Source organism: Chamaea fasciata, unplaced genomic scaffold (genome assembly GCF_029207755.1).
Source record: "Chamaea fasciata isolate MVZ Bird 193981 ecotype frontalis unplaced genomic scaffold, bChaFas1.0.hap1 SCAF_1032, whole genome shotgun sequence".
Classification (NCBI taxonomy): Eukaryota; Metazoa; Chordata; class Aves; order Passeriformes; family Sylviidae; genus Chamaea; species Chamaea fasciata.
In genome coordinates this window covers 14,870-34,108 of record NW_027095117.1, presented here as the reverse complement: position 1 = coordinate 34,108, position 19,239 = coordinate 14,870, and the positions used below count along the sequence as shown (strand labels likewise).

The 19,239-nt window shown below is 47.7% G+C and overlaps 1 protein-coding gene across 1 annotated transcript; it reads right to left on the bottom strand.

Annotated features, from left to right (window-relative positions):
* Positions 1–747: 747 nt before the first annotated feature.
* On the bottom strand, positions 748–18,823 carry LOC136284503 (protein kinase C gamma type-like; the record flags this gene model as incomplete). The annotated part of the gene is made up of 16 exons (XM_066174844.1): positions 17,878–18,823; positions 15,664–16,918; positions 14,671–14,702; positions 13,673–13,755; positions 12,637–12,748; positions 11,035–11,166; positions 9,242–9,398; positions 7,908–8,042; positions 6,798–6,885; positions 6,365–6,394; positions 5,452–5,604; positions 4,537–4,710; positions 3,270–3,361; positions 2,450–2,512; positions 1,585–1,723; positions 748–879 (listed from the first exon to the last, which is right to left on the bottom strand). Coding segments are annotated over exons 2-16 (2,529 nt in total), but the record flags the coding sequence as incomplete, so codon positions are not given.
* Between the last annotated feature and the right edge of the window lie 416 nt (positions 18,824–19,239).

Here is a 19,239-nt window from a genome sequence, read left to right as displayed (position 1 = left end):
TTGCCCAATTTTCCCCAAAACCCCCCCAAAACCCCAAAAATTCACCCCAAATCCCCCAAATCCCCCCAAATTCCCAAATTTTCCCAAATTTCCCCCAAAATTTCCCCCAAATTTCCCGAATTTCCCAAAAATTTCCAAAAAAATCCCCCAAAAATCCCAATTTCGCCCAATTTCCCCCCCCAAAATTCCCCCCAAATCCCCCCAAATCCCCCCAAAATTCCCAAATTTCCCCCAAATTCCCCAAAAAATCCCAATTTTGCCCAATTTTCCCCAAAAAACTCCCAAAATTCCCCCCAAATCCCCCCAAAATTCCCAAATCTCCCCAAACTTCCCCAAACTTCCCAAAAAATCCCCCAAAATTTCCCAAATTTCCCCCAAATTCCCCTAAAAATCCCAATTTCACCCAATTTCCCCCCCAAATTCCCCCCAAATCCCTCCAAAATTCCAAATTTCCCCAAAAATCCCCAAAATTTCCCAATTTTCCCCAAAATCCCCCAAAAATCCCAATTTTTTCCAATTTTCCCTCCAAAACCCCCCAAAATTCACCCCAAATCCCCCAAATCCCCCCAAAATCCCCCAAATTCCCCAAACTTCCCCAAATTTCCAAAAAAATCCCCCAAAATTTCCCAAATTCCCCCCAAAATTCCCCAAAAATTCCCCCAAAAATCCCAATTTCGCCCAATTTCCCCCCCCAAATTCCCCCCCAAATCCCCCCAAAATTCCCAAATTTCCCCAAAATTCCCCAAAATTCCCCAAATTTCCCCAAATTTCCCCAAATTTCCCCCCGGTGTCCCTCACCTGCCCGGCCAGCATCTCGTAGAGGAGGACGCCGAAGGACCACCAGTCCACGGACTTGCCGTAGGGTTGGTAGGCGATGATCTGCAAATTCCGGAGCCCAAATTATCCCCAAAATTCCCGAAATCCCGAAATTCCCAAAATTTGGGAATTCCCCCCCCCAAAAAAATGGGAAAAATCGGGTAAAAATTGGATTTTTGGGGGTTTTTTTTTCGGGGATTTTTGGGTATTCCGCTGAAATTTCGGGAATTTTGGGATCCCAGATTATTCTCAAAATTCCCAAAAATCCAGAAATTCCCAAAATTTGGGAATTCCCCAAAAAAACCCGGGAAAAATTGGGTAAAAATTGGATTTTTGGGTTTTTTTTTGTTTTTTTTTCTGGGATTTTTGGGTATTCCGCTGGAATTTCGGGAATTTTAGGATCCCAGATTATTCTCAAAACCTCCAAAAATCCCGAAATTCCCAAAAATTGGGAATTGCCCCCAAAACCCCCAGAAAAATGGAGTAAAAATCTCGATTTTTTTCCCCCCAAATCTCCAAATTTTCGGGTTTTCTCACTCCAGAATCTTTGGGAATTCCAGGAATTTCCGGAATTCCAAAAAAATCCTGGCTCCACAAACCTCCCGAAACCCAAAAAAATTTCAAAAAATTTTCAAAAATTTTCAAAAAGATCCAAAAAAATTTGCAAAAAAATCCCAAAAAATCCCATTTTTTCCCCACAAAATCCCAGATTTTTTTTTTTTTTTTGGGAATTCCAGGAAATTTGGGAATTCCTGGAATTCCGGGCACCTCGGGGGCGATGTAATCGGGGGTCCCACAGAAAGTCCTGGTGGTGTTTCCCGGGAAAATGTTCTCCTTGCACATCCCGAAGTCGGTGATCTTCACGTGGCCCAGAGCGTCCAGCATCACGTTGTCCAGCTTCAGGTCCCTGGCATCGGAAAATCCGGGAATTCCCGAAACTCCGGGAATTTTTCGGGAATTTTTTCGGGAATTTTTGGGGGTTTTTTTCCGATTTTTTGGTGATTTTTTGGTGATTTTTTGGTGATTTTTTGTCATTTTTTAAAGACTATTTTGGGGATTTTATGGAATTTTTTCCAGCGGTTTTCCGCAGTTTATTTGAATTTTGGGAATTTGGAATTTTTTTGGGAATTTTTTTGGATATTTTGGGAATTTTTGGGATTTTTTGGGATTTTTTTGGGGGTTTTTTTGATTTTTAAGGGATTTTTCGGGAACATTTCGGGATTTTTTTAGGGCGTCACGTTGTCCAGCTTCAGGTCCCTGGCATGGGAAAATCCGGGAATTCCCGAAACTCTGGGAATTTTTTCGGGAATTTTTTGGGAATTTTGGGGGTTTTTTTCCAATTTTTTGGTGATTTTTCGGTGATTTTTTGGTGATTTTTTGGGCGATTTTGGGGATTTTAAGGAATTTTTTCCAGCGGTTTTCCGCGGTTTATTTGAATTTTGGGAATTTGGAATTTTTTTGGGAATTTTTTGGGATTTTTTGGGAATTTTTTGGGATTTTTTGGGGTTTTTTTGGGAATTTTTTTGGGAATTTTTTTGGAATTTGGGGGGAATTTTTTGGGTTTTTTTCCGGGACTTTCTTGGGACATTTTGGGAAGTTTTGGGGGGGGATTTTTGGGAATTTTGGGGCTCACCTGTAGATGATCCCTTGGTTGTGCAGGAAGAAGAGACCGATGGCGATTTCGGCCGCGTAAAACCTGGGGCGGGGAAAAATGGGAAAAATCGGGAAAAAGTTGGGAAAAATTGGGGGAAAAATGGGGAAAAAATCAGGAAAAAATGGGGAAAAAATTTGGGGAAATTTTGGGGAAAATTAGGGAAATTCTGGAGGAAAAAAGGGGAAAATTCAGTAGAAAAATCGGGAAAAGTTGGGGAAAATAGGGGAAAAATCCGGATTTTCTGGAATTTTCCACTTTCGAGTCACTCCAAGGAAAATTTGGGAATTTTCTGGGAATATTCTGGGCATAAATCTGGGAATTTCGGGGTCCTGGGGTGGATTTTGGGCTGAATTTCAGGGAATTTTGACTTATTTTAATGGAATTTTGGGGGATTTTTCCCGAATTTCCCACGTTTGTTCCAACCTGAGGAAATTTGGGAATTTTCCGGGAATATTGTGGGCCATTTTTGGGGAAGAATTCCAGGAATTCTGGAATCCCAAGGTGGATTTTGGGCTGAATTTTACGGATTTTTGGTGGTTTTTAATGGATTTTTTGGGGGGATTTTTCCCAAATTTCCCACGGAAATCTGGGAATTTTCCAGGAACATTTTAGGCCATTTTTGGGAAGAATTCCGGGAATTTTGGTATCCCAAAGTGGATTTTGGGCTGAATTTTTGGTGTATTTTAACGGATTTTTTGGGGGGAGATTTTTCCCAAATTTCCCACGGAAATCTGGGAATTTCCCGGGAACATTTCGGGGCTAAATCCCGGGATTTTGGGGGGGGGGGGCTCTCACTCACGCCGCGTGCGGCTCCTTGAACTTGCCGACCTGCTGGATGTGGTACATGAGGTCGCCCCCGGTGACGTACTCCATCACAAAGTACAGCCGGTCCTGCCGCCCAGTTCGCACCAGTTCGTCCCAGTTTGGACCAGTTCACTCCCGGCCCCCTCCCAGTTCAGCCCAGAGCCCCCAAATCCCTGAATTCCCCCGGAATTCCCCAAAAATTCCAGCCCCAAATGAAGATTCTGGCGGCGAAAAGAGCCAGGAACAGGCAAAGGTCATCCCAGTTCATTCCCAGTTCGTCCCAGTTCGTCCCAGTTTGTCCCAGTTTGTCCCAGTTCATCCCAGTTCATTCCCAGTTCATTCCAGTTCATCCCAGTTCATCCCAGTTCATCCCAGTCCGTCCCACTACAACTGAAATCTCCTCTCCCATTGATTCCCATTGGCTGCCATTAACTCCCATTGAACCCCATTGGCTCCCGTTGATTCCCATTGGCTCCCATCGATTCCCATTAACTCCCATTGAATCCCATTGGCTCCCAGGGATTCCCATTGGCTCCCATTGATTCCCATTAACTCCCATTGGCTCCCATTAACTCCCATTGATTCCCATTGGCTCCCATTGATTCCCATTGGCTCCCACTGATTCCCATTGGTTCCCATTGGCTCCCACTGATTGCCATTGGTCCCCATTGATTCCCATTGGCTCCCATTGGCTCCCATTGGCTCCCATTAACTCCCATTGATTCCCATTGGCCCCCATTGATCCCCATTAACTCCCACTGATTTCGCATTGGCTCCCATTGATTCCCATTGGCTCCCATTGGCTCCCATTAACTCCCACTGATTCCCATTGGCTCCCATTGATTCCAATTGGTTCCCATTGGCTCCCACTGATTGCCATTGGTCCCCATTGATTCCCATTGGCCCCCATTGACTCCCATTGGCTCCCATTGGCTCCCATTGGACCCCATTGATTCCCATTAACTCCACTGATTCCCATTGGTTCCCATTGGCTCCCATTGGCTCCCATTGATTCCCATTGGCTCCCATTGGCTCCCATTGGCTCCCATTGGTTCCCATTGGCTCCCATTGGCTCCCATTGGCTCCCATTGGTTCCCATTGGCTCCCATTGGCTCCCAGCCCCCCCCCAGTCCCTCCCAGTTCATTCCCAGTCCCCCCCAGTCCCTCCCAGTTCCTTTCCAGTCCCCCCCAGTCCCTCCCAGTTCATTCCCAGTCCCCCCCAGTCCCTCCCAGTTCACTCCCAGTCCCTCCCAGTTGCTCACGGGGGTCTGGAAGGTGGAGTGCAGGTGCGTGAGGAAGTGGGGGCGGGGCCCCAGGGCCAGCACCCGCCTCTCCACCAGCGTGGAGGCGGCGTCGTCGTCCTGCACCACCACGTCCTTCTTCAGGATCTTGATGGCGAAGAGCTCGGCCGAGCCCCGCCGCTCCGCCAGCATCACCTGCTCCGGGAATTCCGGAATGCTCCAGGGAATTCGGGGGAATTTTGGGACGGGGGCGGGGAATTTTTTAGCATTTTTTTTCCCGTTTTCTTTCGATTTTTTTGGTTTGTTTTTTGTTGGTTTTTTTTTTTTTTTTTTTTTTTCACAGAGTTTTCTGGGAAATTCCACGAATCGTCCGGGAATTTTCGGGAATTTGGGGGGAATCTCGCCTCCTCCAGGTGCGTCCTGGTGACTTTCGGGTTGGTTTTGAGGCATTTTGGGGCCTTTTTTGCACCTTTTTTTTGGGGGGGGGGGGAGGATTTTTTGGGGGGAATTTCGGGAATTTTTGGGGGGAATTTCGGGAATTTTTGGGGGGAATTTCAGGAATTTTGGACTCTCACCTTTCCCAAGCTGCCCCTTCCCCCAGCACCGCGAGGAAGGTGAACTTGCCCAGGTGAGTTTCGGGTGATTTTGGATCAAAATTTTTCCCTTATTTGGGTTGTTCTTCGCCATTTTCCCTCCCGTTTTTTTCGGGAAATTTCTTCGGAATTCCGGGAATTGTTTTGGAATTTTGTGAATTTCAGGATCTCGCTGAGCTCCCAGCTCAGTTTGGGTTGATTTGGGCTTATTTTGGGTTGATTTTGAGGCATCTTGGGGCCAAGTTTTTTTTTGCTATTTTCGCCCCGTTTTCTTTGGGAATTTTTTTCGGGAATTTTTTTTCGGGAATTTTTTTGGGAATTTCGGGAATCCCGGGGCTCTCACCTTTCCAAAGCTGCCTTTCCCCAGCACCATGAGGAAGGTGAAGTCGCCCAGGTGGGAGCGGCCGCTGCCCAGGAGGCTCCGCTTGGCCTCGGTGGGGGAGGGGAGGGGGGAGGGGCCCAGGGCGGGGGCGGGGCCGGGGCCCCGCCGCACCTTCTGCAAAACCACCACAAACATTCCAAAGGTTTTCACCATTTCTCCCAATTTTTCCCGGTTTTTTCCCCATTTTTCCCCCTTTTTGCCGGTTTTTCCCACAGTTTTCCCCTTTTTCCCCCTTTTTCGGGGCTTTTTTACCCCATTTTCCCACTTTTTTTTGCCCATTTTTTTCCCAAATTTCCCCAATTTTCCCCCACAGATTTTCCACAACCTTCCCCATCTTTTTTTCCCCATTTTTCCCAATTTCTCCCCTTTTTTTCCCCCTTTTTTCCCCCTTTTTACCCCTTTCCCCCCCCATTTTTGCCAGTTTTTCCCAATTTCCCCCTTTTTTCCCTCAATTTTTCCCCAATATTTTCCCCCCAAACTTTCCCAGTTTTTTTCCCCCATTTTCCCCTTTCCTCCCCCAAATTTTTCCCATTTTCCCCCAATTTCCCCTGAATTTTCCCCATTTTTCCACAAGTTTTCCCAATTTTTCCCATTTTCCCGCAAATTTTCCAAGTTTTTCCCATTTTCCCCCAATCTTCCCCCAATTTTCCCCATTTTTTCCACAAACTTTCCCAATTTTTCCCATTTTCCCACAAATTTTCCAAGTTTCCCCCAATTTTCCCCATTTTTCCACAAATTTTCCCAATTTTTCCCATTTCCCCCCAATTTTCCCCCAATTTTCCCCCAATTTTCCCCAAATCTTCCCCATTTTCCCCCTTTTCCCCACATTTTCCCCCAGTTTTCCCATTTTTCCCCCTTTTCTCCCCATTTTTACCTCGTAGAGCTCCAGGGGGTAATTGCAGGCCTGGAAGAGACCGAAACAATCCGGGGGAATTTGGGGAATTTGGGGAATTTGGGGAATTTCTTTGACTTTTGGGCAATTTCGGGGATTTTTGGGGGGAATTTGGAGGAATTTTGGAGGGTCCAAAACCTCCAAATTTGGGTCATTTTGGGTGTTTTCGGGGGGGTTTCTTTCGGGATTTTTTGGATTTGGGGAATTTTGGGGAATTTTGGGGAATTTGGGGGAAAATTTTGAATTTTTGGGGCTCCCAAACCTCAAATTTGGGTCATTTTGGGGCTTTTTCTTTTTTTTGTGGTTTTTTTTTTTAGTTTTTGGGCTGGATTTTTTTGGGGTTTCGGATTCTTCTGGAAATTTTGGAATTTTGGGGGATTTTGGGGAATTTTGGGGGATTTTGGGGCTCCCAAACCTCGAATTTTGGCCGGAGGCCGCAGTCGTCGGTGTCGGCCACGGGGACGTTGTAATATTCCCCCTCCTCCTGGTTCAACAGCTTAAACCTGCAAAATTCGGGGATTTTGGGGAATTTTGGGACAAATTTGGGAGGTTTGGGGGAGTTTCTCCTCGAATTTGTCCCAAAAATCCCGAAATTCCCCTCCCCCCCTAAAAAATCGGAAAAGAAATCAGAATTTTAAAAGTTTGAAAAATAATAATAAAAAATGCCGAAAAACTCCCAAAAAAATCCCCAAAATTCCCTTTCAACATCCCCCAAAAATCCCCGAAAAATTTGGAAGAAATTTTTAAAGATTTTGAAAAAAAATTGAAAGAAAACCAGGAAAAAAATGGAAAAAACTCCAATTTTTGCCCAGAAAACTCCCTAAAAATTCCCTAAAAAAATTCTGTTTAAAGGCCCCCAAAACCCCCCTAAAAACTCGATAAAATTCCCAAAAAATTTGAAAAAAATTCGAAAAAATTCGAGAAAAAATCCAAAAAATTCAAAAAACTTTGAAAAAATTCTAAAAAATTCAAAAAATTCGAAAAAATTTCAAAAAATATTGAATAAATTGAAAAAATCGGAAAAAAATTAAAAATTGAAAAAAAAGCAAAAATAATTTAAAAGATTCAAAAAAATCAAAAAAATCCAAAAACATCTTTAAAACTAAAAAAATTCGAAAAAAATCAAAAAAATTCTAAAAAATTCTAAAAAATTCAAAAATTTAAAAAATAAAAAAATCGAAAAAATTTCGAAAAAAAATTCGAATAAATCGAAAAAATTGGGAAAAATTCAAAAATTATTCCAAAAAATTTCAAAAAAATAAAAAAAAATTGAAAACATTTAAAAATATTTTAAAAAATTTTTAAAATCCAAAAAAATTCAAAAAACATTGGGGAAAAATTGAAAAACATTTCAAAACATTCCAAAAAAATGCAAAAAAATTTCAAAAAAATTCAAAAAAATTTAAAAAAAAATTCAAAAAAATTCCAAAAAAATTCCAAAAAAATTCCAAAAAAATTCTGATTTTTGCCCGAAATCCCCCCAATTCCCCCCAATTCCCCCCCCCCGAAATTCCCAAATTTTCACCATCCATCCACGTGTCCCTTGAGCAGCTCGGCCACCCCGAAGCTCATGGCGCCCATGAAATCGTTGCGCGACGTTCGATCCCAATCCCAAACCTCCACCGAGAGGCGCCGCTCCGAGTCCCCCGGCCTCAGAGTGCTGCAAAAAAAAAACAAACCGGGAATTTTCGGGAAATTCCAGAAGTTTGGGGGGAAACCGGGGAATTTCTGGGTGATTCTGGGAATTTCCTGAATTTTTTCTGGTTTTTTTCCCTGAATTTTCAAGGTTTTTCCTGATTTTTTTTCTTTTCTTTTTCTCATTTTTTTTCTCTTCTTTTCCTGATTTTTTCCCCGTTTTTCTCTTTTTTTTTCCTGATTTTTCCCCTTTTTTTCCCCATTTTTCCCTTTTTTCCCCTGATTTTTTCTAATTTTTTTCCTCACTTTTTTCCCTGAATTTTTCCCTTCTTCCCCCAATTTTTCCCCCGGATTTTTCCCATTTTCCCCTTTTTTCCCGATTTTTTCTGATTCTTTTTCCTCACTTTTTTCCCTGAATTTTTCCCTTCTTCCCCCGATTTTTCCCCCCGGATTTTTCCCATTTTCCCCTTTTTTCACTGATTTTTTCTGATTCTTTTTCCTCACTTTTTTCCCTGAATTTTTCCCTTCTTCCCCCGATTTTCCCCCGGATTTTTCCCGGTTTTCCCTCCGGTTTTTCCCGCTCTTTCTCCCCTTTTCCCTCTGGATTTTCCCCCCCAGATTTTTCCCGATTTTCCCCTTTTAACCCTCATTTTCCCCCCATTTCCTCTCCAATTTTTCCCCATTTTTTGTCTTTTTTCCCCCATTTTTTCCCCTTCCTCTCCCCCATCATTCCCAATTTTTTTTCCCCATTTTTCCCATTTTTTCCCCTCACAAGAGGAAAACCTCCTTCCCCCCGTCAATCCCAATCTTATTTCACCCCATTTCCCCCACATTTTTCCCTGGATTCTTTATTTCCATTTCCCTCATTCCTTATTTTTCCTGTTTTTTTTCCCCCTTTTTCCTCTTGGATTTTCCCTGATTTTTTCCCCCAGTTTTTCCCATTTTTTCCCCCGGATCGCCCCCAAACTTTTCCTAATTTTTTCCCTCCCATTTTCTCCTGAAGTTTTCCCATTTTTTCCCCCCCAGATTTTTCCTGGTTTTCTCCCCCTTTTCCACCTCAATTTTCCCCATTTTTCCCCCTTTTTTACCTCATTTTTCCCCCGTTTTTTCTCCTTTTTCCACCCAGTTTTTTTTTCCTTTTCCTCCTTTTCCCCCCAATCATTTTTCCCATTTTTCCCATTTTTTTGGGCCCGTTTTCCCCGTTTTTTCCCCCGTTTCCCTCACAAGAGGAAGGCCTCGTTCCACACGGGGTTCAGCGTCGCCTTCACCGTCCGCGTTTTCTGCTTGGAGACGTTCTTGGGATCCGGGATCAGCTTCAGCTTCACGTAGGGATCCGAGAGCCCGTTGGGATCCATCGGGATCAGGTTCCGGGCTTCCCCCACTGCGGATTTGGGGGGAAAAAAAATGGGATTCGGGGAGGGGAAAAAAAAAATGGTGAAAATCCGATGGGAAACGACGAGATTACGACGAAAAACGGGCAAAAAATGGGAATTTTGGGGGCGGTTTTTGGGATCGAAAAGGGTTTAGGATCGGGGGCTGGGATGGTCCCACTGGAAAAAAAAATCCCGGAATTTTGGGGGAAAAATTCCGGGATTTTGGGCAAAAATCTGGGAAAAAAAGGCGGAAATTTGGCAAAACGGTGAAATTACGACGAAAAATGGGCAAAAAATGGGAATTTTGGGGCAATTTTTGGGATTTGGGATCTAAAAGGTTTTAGGATCAGGGGCTGGATTTTTCCCACTGGAAAAAAAAACTCTGGAATTTTGGGGGGAAAAATTCCGGGATTTTGGGCAAAAAAATCTGGGAAAAAAAGGTGAAAATTTGGCAAAACGGTGAAATTACGACAAAAAAAAATTGGGATTTTTAGGGGAGGTTTTGGGATTTGGGATCCAAGAAATTTCGGGATCAGCTCCTGGGCTTCTCTCCCTGGAAAATTCCAGAATTTGGGGTGAAAGGATTTTTTTTTTTTTAGGAATTCCCGAGGATTTTTTGGGGGAGGGGAAGATTCCGAGGGATTTTTGAGGAATTTCTTCAGGAATTCCGGCCCCATTTTTTCCCTCGTTTTTGCCCGGATTTTTTGGGATTTTTTGGGCAATTTTTTCTTTTATTTTGGGGGGAATTTCCGCCAATTCCAGCCCCGTTTTTCCTCTCGTTTTTCCCTCATTTTTGCCGGGATTTTTTTGGATTTTTTGGGATTTTTTCGGGGAATTTTTCAGGGATTTTTTTGGGGGAACTTTTTTTTCTTTTTGGGGGAATTTCCGCCAATTCCAGCCCCGTTTTTCCCTCATTTTAACCCGGATTTTTTGGGATTTTTTGGGATTTTTTGGGATTTTTTGGGGGAATTTTTCTGGGATTTTTTGGGGGGAATTTTTTTTTCTTTTTGGGGGAATTTCCGCCAATTCCAGCCCCGTTTTTCCCTCATTTTCACGCGGATTTTTTGGGATTTTTTGGGATTTTTTGGGATTTTTTCGGGGAATTTTTCTGGGATTTTTTGGGGGATTTTTTTTTTTCTCTTTGGGGGAATTTCCGTGAATTCCAGCCTCGTTTTTCCTCTCGTTTTTCCCTCATTTTTGCCCGGATTTTTTGGGATTTTTTGGGATTTTTTCGGGGAATTTTTCTGGGATTTTTTTGGGGGAATTTTTTTTCTCTTTGGGGGAATTTCCGCCAATTCCAGCCCCGTTTTTCCCTCATTTTCACCCGGATTTTTTGGGATTTTTTGGGGGGAATTTTTTTTCTTTTTGGGGGAATTTCCGCCAATTCCAGCCCCGTTTTTCCCTCATTTTAACCCGGATTTTTTGGGATTTTTTTGGGATTTTTTGGGATTTTTTGGGGGAATTTTTCTGGGATTTTTTTGGGGGAATTTTTTTTTCTTTTTGGGGGAATTTCCGCCAATTCCAGCCCCGTTTTTCCCTCATTTTCACCCGGATTTTTTTTATTTTTCCCCCCCTGGAATTCCTGTAATCATTCCCATGGGATTCTTTCGGGAATTCCCCGATTTTTTGGGAATTTGGGGGTACCGGTGACGTGGAGCTGCTCCCCGGGCAGGGCCTGGATGCGGATCTGGAGCCGTCCGCGGCGCTCGGTGTGATCCACCCCGCACAGGCTGGGCACGGACTGCACGCAGCGCTTGTGAACGTTCATCTCACAGCCTGAAACGAGGGGAAACATCAAAGTTCGCGAATCTGGGGGGTTTCGGGGATTCGGGGAATTTCGGGGAATTTTTTCCCATTTTTTTGGATTTTTTCGGCCATTTTTGGGGGGGGTTTTGGCATTTTTTGGAATTTTTTCGGCCATTTTTTGGAATTTTTTTGCCTTTTTTTGTAATTTTTTGCAGATTTTTTTGGAATTTTTTTTGCCATTTTTTGTAATTTTTTGCAGATTTTTTGGTAATTTTTTTGCCAATTTTTTGGAATTTTTTCTCCCTTTTTTTGGATTTTTTTGCCACTTTTTTGTATTTTTTTGGCCATTTTTTTGGGGTTTTTTGCCTTTTTTTTGATTTTTTTTTCAATTTGTGGCATTTTGGGGGGGGGGTTGGATTTTGGGGCTGTTTTGGGGTTTTGGGATTGTCTGGGGAATTTTTAGGGAATTTTTTGTGGGGTTTTTTTGGAGGATTTTTGAGGATTTTGGGGATTTCTGGGCACGGACTGCACGCAGCGCTTGTGAACGTTCATCTCACAGCCTGCAACGAGGGGAAACATCAAAGTTCGCGAACCTGGGGGGTTTCGGGGATTCGGGGAATTTCGGGGAATTTTTTCCCAATTTTTTGGATTTTTTCGGCCATTTTTGGGGGGGTTTTTGGCATTTTTTGGAATTTTTTCGGCCATTTTTTGGAATTTTTTTGCCTTTTTTTGTAATTTTTTGCAGATTTTTTTGGAATTTTTTTTGCCATTTTTTGTAATTTTTTGCAGATTTTTTTGGAATTTTTTTGCCAATTTTTTGGAATTTTTTTCTCCCTTTTTTTTGGATTTTTTTGCCACTTTTTTGTATTTTTTTGGCCATTTTTTGGGTTTTTTTGCCTTTTTCTTGGATTTTTTTTTCAATTTGTGGCATTTTTGGGGGGGGTTGGATTTTGGGGCTGTTTTGGGGTTTTGGGATTGTTTGGGGAATTTTTAGGGAATTTTTTGTGGGATTTTTTTGGAGGATTTTTGAGGATTTTGGGGATTTCTGGGCACAGGCTGCACGCAGCGTTTCATCTCACAGCCTGGAAATGAAAAAAAAACCCAAACAAACCCAAAAAAACTCCTTGAAAACCCCCAAAATTTCCCGAATCCCCCCAAAAATCCTTTAAAAAAAATCCCCCCAAATCCCCCCAAAGTTCCCTTAAAATCCCCCCAAAAATTCCCCAAAATTTCCCCCCAAAATGTTCCCAAATTCTCCCCAAATTCTTCCCAGATCCCAAAAATTTCCCCCAAATTTCCCCAAAATCCCCGGAATCCTCCCAAGAAATCTCTCCCCCCCCCCCCCAAAAAAAATCCTTAAACCCCCCAAAAATTCCATTAAAAACCCCCAAATTCCCCCCAAAACCTCCTCGATTTTTCCCCCAAACCCCCCCAAAAATCCCGATTTTCCCCAAATTTGCCCAAATTTGCCCAAATTCCCCCCAAAATCTGGGGACTCACAGGAGCATTTCATGCCCTGGTGCACGAGGCCGTAGAGGAGGGAGCCGCAGTGGTCGCAGAACGTGGGGCTGCTGTAGCTGTGAACCTTGAACTTGTGCTTGTTCCGGGGGTCCTGGCGGGGAAATTTGGGGTGAATTCCAGAGATTTGGGGAAAAAAACGGAAATTTGGGGAAAAAAATGGAGATTTTTGGGTGAAAAAACGAAGATTTTGGGTGGAAAAACGGAGATTTTGGGTGGAAAAACGGAGATTTTGGGTGGAAAAATGGGCAAATTCTGGGGCTTGGAAGGGGAATTTTGGGGAATTTTGGGGAATTTTGGGGAGTTTTGGAGGTTTCGGGAAAAAATCCCAAAGTTTGGGGTGAAAAAACTGAAATTTTGGTGAAAAAACGGGAGATTTTTGGTGAAAACGGCCGAATTTGGGGATTTAGAGGGGAAATTTTGGGGTCCTGGCAGCTGTAGCTGTGAACCTTGAACTTGTGCTTGTTCCGGGGGTCCTGGCGGGGAAATTTGGGGTGAATTCCAGAGATTTTGGGGAAAAAACCGGAAATTTGGGGAAAAAATGGAGATTTTGGGTGAAAAAACGGAGATTTTGGGTGGAAAAACGGAGATTTTGGGTGGGAAAATGGAGATTTTAAGGGGAAAAACGGGCAAATTCTGGGGCTTGGAAAGGGAATTTTGGGGAATTTTGGGGAATTTTGGGGAGTTTTGGAGGTTTCGGGAAAAAATCCCAAAGTTTTGGGTGAAAAAACTGAAATTTTGGTGAAAGAACCGGGAGATTTTTGGTGAAAACGGCCGAATTTGGGGATTTAGAGGGGAAATTTTGGGGAATTTTGGAAGTTTTTGGAAAAAACCTCAAGTTTTTTGGGGGAAAAATGGAGATTTTAGGGAAAAAGGGAGATTTTGGGGGGAAAATGGAGATTTTTGGTGAAATTTTCACGGGTTTAAGGGGAAAAAAAGGTGAAATTTGGGTCCGGGAAGGGGAAAGTTCTGGGGATTTTTGGGAATTTTGGGAATTTTGGGAATTTTGGGGACTCACGTCGGTCTGGGGTCCCTTCCCGGCGCCGGGACATTCGAAGGTGACGAACTCGTGGCAACGTTTGTGAACCACAAAACTGCAAACTGCGAAAAAAAGGGACCAAAAACTCCCAAAATTTCCCCAAGTTTCCCCAAATTTCCCAAATTTCTACAGAATTCCCGCAGGAATTCCCAAAATTCAGCCCAGGAGCCCCCAAATCTCCCCTTAAAACGCCCAAATTCCTCCAAATTTTGCCCAAGTTCTTCCCCAAATCCCCCCAAATCTTCCCCAAAAAAATCCCCCAAATTTTTCCCAAAAATCCCTCCCAGGAAGCGCCTCCCAAATCCCAAATTTACCTCTGAGAATCCCCAAATTCCCCCCAAAATTCCCCCCAAATTTCCACCCAAATCCTCCAAAATTTCCCCCCAAATTCCAAAAATTCCCCAAATTTTCCCGAATTTCCCCCCAAAATCCCCAAAATTCCCCAAAAAAACCTCCCAGAATCCCCCAAAATTCCCCCGAATTCACCCCCAAAATTTTCCCAAATTTCCCCCAAATTTGGGGTGGGCGTGGCCGGGGCGGTGATTGACAGGCGGGGCAGCGTTGCCACGGCAACCCGGGCTGTTCCCCGGCAACAGCCGAGGGGGAATTTGGGGGGAAATTTGGGGATTTTGGGGATTTGGGGGGAAATTTGGGGAATTCCGGGATTTTGGGGGGTCCTGGGAGGAATTTTGGGGGAATTTTGGGAGATTTTGGGGGAATTGTGGGTAAAATTTGGGGGATTTGGGGGGAATTCTGGGTAAAATTTGGGGGAATTCTGGGTAAAATTTGGGGGATTTGGGGGGAATTCTGGGTAAAATTTGGGAAGATTTTGGGGGAATTGTGGGTAAAATTTGGGAAGATTTTGGGGGAATTCTGGGTAAAATTTGGGAAGATTTTGGGGGAATTGTGGGTAAAATTTGGGGGATTTTGGGGGAATTCTGGGTAAAAACTGGGGGGATTTTGGGGGCGTGTCTCACCCATGCACTGCAGGCCCTGCTTGCCGATGCCCCTGGGGAGAGAAACGGGGAGGGGTCACCTGAGGTCACCTGGGACACACCTGGACACACCTGGGGACACTTGGGGACACCTGGGGACACCTGGGGACACACCTGGACACACCTGGGGACACCTGGGGACACCTGGGACACACCTGGGGACAGCTGGGGACACCTGGACACACCTGGGGACACCTGGACACACCTGGGGACACCTGGGGACACCTGGGGACACCTGGGACACACCTGGGGACACCTGGGACACACCTGGGGACAGCTGGGGACACCTGGGACACACCTGGGACACACCTGGGACACACCTGGGGACACCTGGGGACACCTGGGGACACCTGGACACACCTGGACACACCTGGGACACACCTGGGGACAGCTGGGGACACCTGGGACACACCTGGACACACCTGGGACACACCTGGGGACACCTGGGACACACCTGGGGACACCTGGACACACCTGGACACACCTGGGACACCTGGGACACACCTGGGGACAGCTGGGGACACCTGGACACACCTGGACACACCTGGGGACACCTGGGGACACCTGGGGACACACCTGAGACACAAGTGGGGTTATCTGGGACACACAGATGACCCCAGGTGACCCCTAAGGTGACCACACGTGACCCCAGGTGTGTCCAGGTGACCCCAGGTGACCTCCCAGGTGTGTCCAGGTGTTCGGTTCCTTGAAGAACCCGCCACGTTGGGTGTGACCCCTCAGGTGTGTGACCCCCCCAGGTGACCCCAGGTGAGCCCAGGTGACCCGATGACCCCTCAGGTGACCCCAGGTGACCAGCTGACCAGATGAAGTCGGTGCAGTGGCTGCAGAAGGTGGGCTGTTTGAAGAACCCGCCATGTTGGGTGTGACCCCTCAGGTGTGTGACCTCCCCAGGTGACCCCAGGTGACCCCAGGTGAGCCCAGGTGACCCCAGGTGACCCCAGGTGACCAACTGACCAGATGAAGTCGGTGCAGTGGCTGCAGAAGGTGGGCTGTTTGAAGAACCTGGCCGTGAAGCGGTGACTCTTCACCTCGTGCACCACCTTGTGCCGCAGCGCCCCCCGGCGGCAGAAGAGCGGCCGGCCGGACACTCCCACGCCTCCGGCCACCGAGCGGTCTGGCTCGGCCAGCGCCATCGATGGACACCTGGGTGGACAGATGGACACCTGTGGGGGAGAGAGAGGTGAGATGGACACCTGGGTGGACACCTGGACACCTGAATGGACACCTGGACACCGGCCGGACACTCCCACGCCTCCGGCCACCGAGCGGTCCGGCTCGGCCAGCGCCATCGATGGACACCTGGACACCTGGGTGGACACCTGTGGGGGAGGGAGAGGTGAGATGGACACCTGGGTGGACACCTGGACACCTGAATGGACACCTGGACACCTGGGTGGACACCTGGACACCTGGGTGGACACCTGTGGGGGAGGGAGAGGTGAGATGGACACCTGGACACCTGGAGAGACACCTGGACACCTGGATGGACACCTGGACACCGGCCGGACACTCCCACATCTCCAGCCACTGAGGGGTCCGGCTCGGCCAGCGCCATCGATGGACACCTGGACACCTGGAGAGACACCTGGACACCTGGATGGACACCTGGACACCGGCCGGACACTCCCACATCTCCAGCCACTGAGGGGTCCGGCTCGGCCAGCGCCATCGATGGACACCTGGACACCTGGACACCTCTGGAGAGAGAGGAGAAAGGTGAGATGGACACCTGGGTGGACACTTGGACATCTGGATGGACACCTGGACATCCAGATGGACACAGGGATGGACACCAGAATGGACACAGGGACACCTGGATGGACACCCGGCTGGACACTTGGACATCTGGATGGACATCTGGACATCTGGGTGGACACCTGGACACCTGGACATCTGGATGGACACCTGGACATCTGGGTGGACACCTGGACACCTGGACATCTGGATGGACACCTGGACATCTGGGTGGACACCTGAATGGTCAGCTGGATGGACACCTGGACATCCGGACACCTGGACGTCTGGATGGACACCTGGCTGGACACTTGGACATCTGGATGGACACCTGGACACCTGGACGTCTGGATGGACACTTGGACATCTGGATGGACACCTGGACACCTGGACACCTGGCTGGACACTTGGACATCTGGATGGACATCTGGACACCTGGACAGATGCGTGGACGGTCTCCCAGACTCGTGGACACCTGGATGGACACAAGGACAGAGCCATGGCCGGACCCACGGACACCGGGATGGACGCAGGGACAGAGCCACGGACACAGGGGTGGACACAGGGATGGACACAGGGGTGGACACAGGGATGGACACAGGGGTGGACACACGGACACACCCACAGCCGGACACTGGAGTGGACACAGGAGTGGACACAGGGATGGACACCGGGATGGACACCGGGATGGACGCAGGGACAGAGCCACGGACACAGGGGTGGACACAGGAGTGGACACACGGACACACCCACAGCTGGACACAGGGGTGGACACGGGGATGGACACATGGACACACCCACAGCTGGACATGGGAGTGGACACGGGGATGGACACACGGACACGGGGGTGGACACAGGAGTGGACACAGGGGTGGACACACGGACACGGGGGTGGACACAGGAGTGGACACACGGACACGGGGGTGGACACAGGGATGGACATGGGGACACACCCACAGCTGGACACGGGGTTGGACACACGGACACACCCACGGACACTCGGACACTCGGACACACCCACGGACACAGGGATGGACACAGGAGTGGACACGGGGATGGACACACGGACACAGGGGTGGACACAGGAATGGACACACGGACACACCCACAGCTGGACACAGGAGTGGACACACGGACACGGGGGTGGACACAGGAATGGACACACGGACACGGGGGTGGACACAGGAATGGACACACGGACACGGGAGTGGACACGGGGATGGACACACGGACACACCCACAGCCGGACACGGGAGTGGACACAGGGATGGACACACGGACACGGGGGTGGACACAGGAATGGACACATGGACACACCCACAGCCGGACACAGGGGTGGACACACGGACACACCCACGGACACACGGACACACGGACACTCGGACACAGCCACGGGCTCACACCGAACCCTCCCCCCTCACGCCCAGCACTGACCTGAACCCTCCGGCCACGGCTCGGACACTCGGACACGCGGCCGGCCCCACGGACAGAGGGCGGACAGCCCCGCGGACACTCCTCCGGCCACTCCGGGCGGAGCCACGGACACTCCGGACACTCGGCCGGACCCACGGACACTCGGACACTCGGCCGGGCCCCGCGGCAGCCGGAGAGGGGGCGTGGCTTAGCGCGATGGGCGCGGCTTGGAGGGCGGAGGGGCGTGGCCTCGGCATTGCGGCAAATGAGGGGAAGGGCCCTGAGGGGGGCGTGGCTTAAAGGGGGCGCGTTCCATTCCCATTACTTTCTATTGAGGGGGCGCGGTTTAATCACCCATTGATTATATGGAGGGGGCGTGGCTAAAGCGCCCCTTCCTCTACGGAGGGGGCGTGGTTTTGCATCGCATTTATTTCCATGGAGGGGGCGTGGTTTAACACCCCATTGATTTCTACAGAGGGGGCGCGGCTTAAGCGCGCATTGATTTTAATGGCGAGGAGGCGTGGCCTCGCCCTGCGGCAACGGGCGCGGCTATGCAAATGAGGCTCGGTGGGCGGGGTTTTTCTTAAAGGGGCCGCGCCGCTTGGGAGGAGGCTTTTTTTTGGGAGCTGGAGCTAAATTCGGGAATTCGGCTTCCCAAAAAAACCTCACAGATCTCGGCCGGATCCCAAAGGACCCTCCCCGGACCTCGATTTTGGCGGGAATCGAGGGCGGGTCACCCCTCCCCCCCCACCCCCCACCCCTGGAGGAGCCCAAAAAATTTGGGTTGGGGGGTGGGGGAGGGGCCGGTCACGCCCTTTTTTTTTTTTCTTCTCCTAAAATCCCCAAATTTTGGGGGGGGGGGGTCGGAGAACTCTCAGCCCCCCCCACGCCACCCTCCAAAATTCCGATTTTTTCCTCCCAAAATTCCCCTTTTTTCCCTCCAAAATTCCAATTTTTTCCCCCCAAAATTCCCTTTTTTCCCCCAAAAAAATCCCTTTTTTTTCCCCCCAAATCTTGGTTTTCCCCCCCCAAAAAATTCCCTTTTTTTCCCCTCCTAAAATCTCAGTTTTTCTCCCTAAAAATCCCAATTTTTCCCCCCAAAATCCCTTTTTTTCTCCCCCCAAAATTCCCTTTTTTCCCCCCATAAAATTCCCTTTTTTTCCCCTCCTAAAATCCCAATTTTTCCCCCTAAAAATCCCAAATTTTCCCCCTAAAATCCCTTTTTTCTCCCCCAAAAATCCCTTTTTTCCCCCCAAAAAAATTCCCATTTCCCCCCCCAAATTTTCCCATTTCCCCCCCAAAAATTCCCATTTTTTGCCTCAAAAATCCCAAATTTTCCCCCATAAATTCCCATTTTCTCCCCCCTCCCAAAAAAAAAACCTT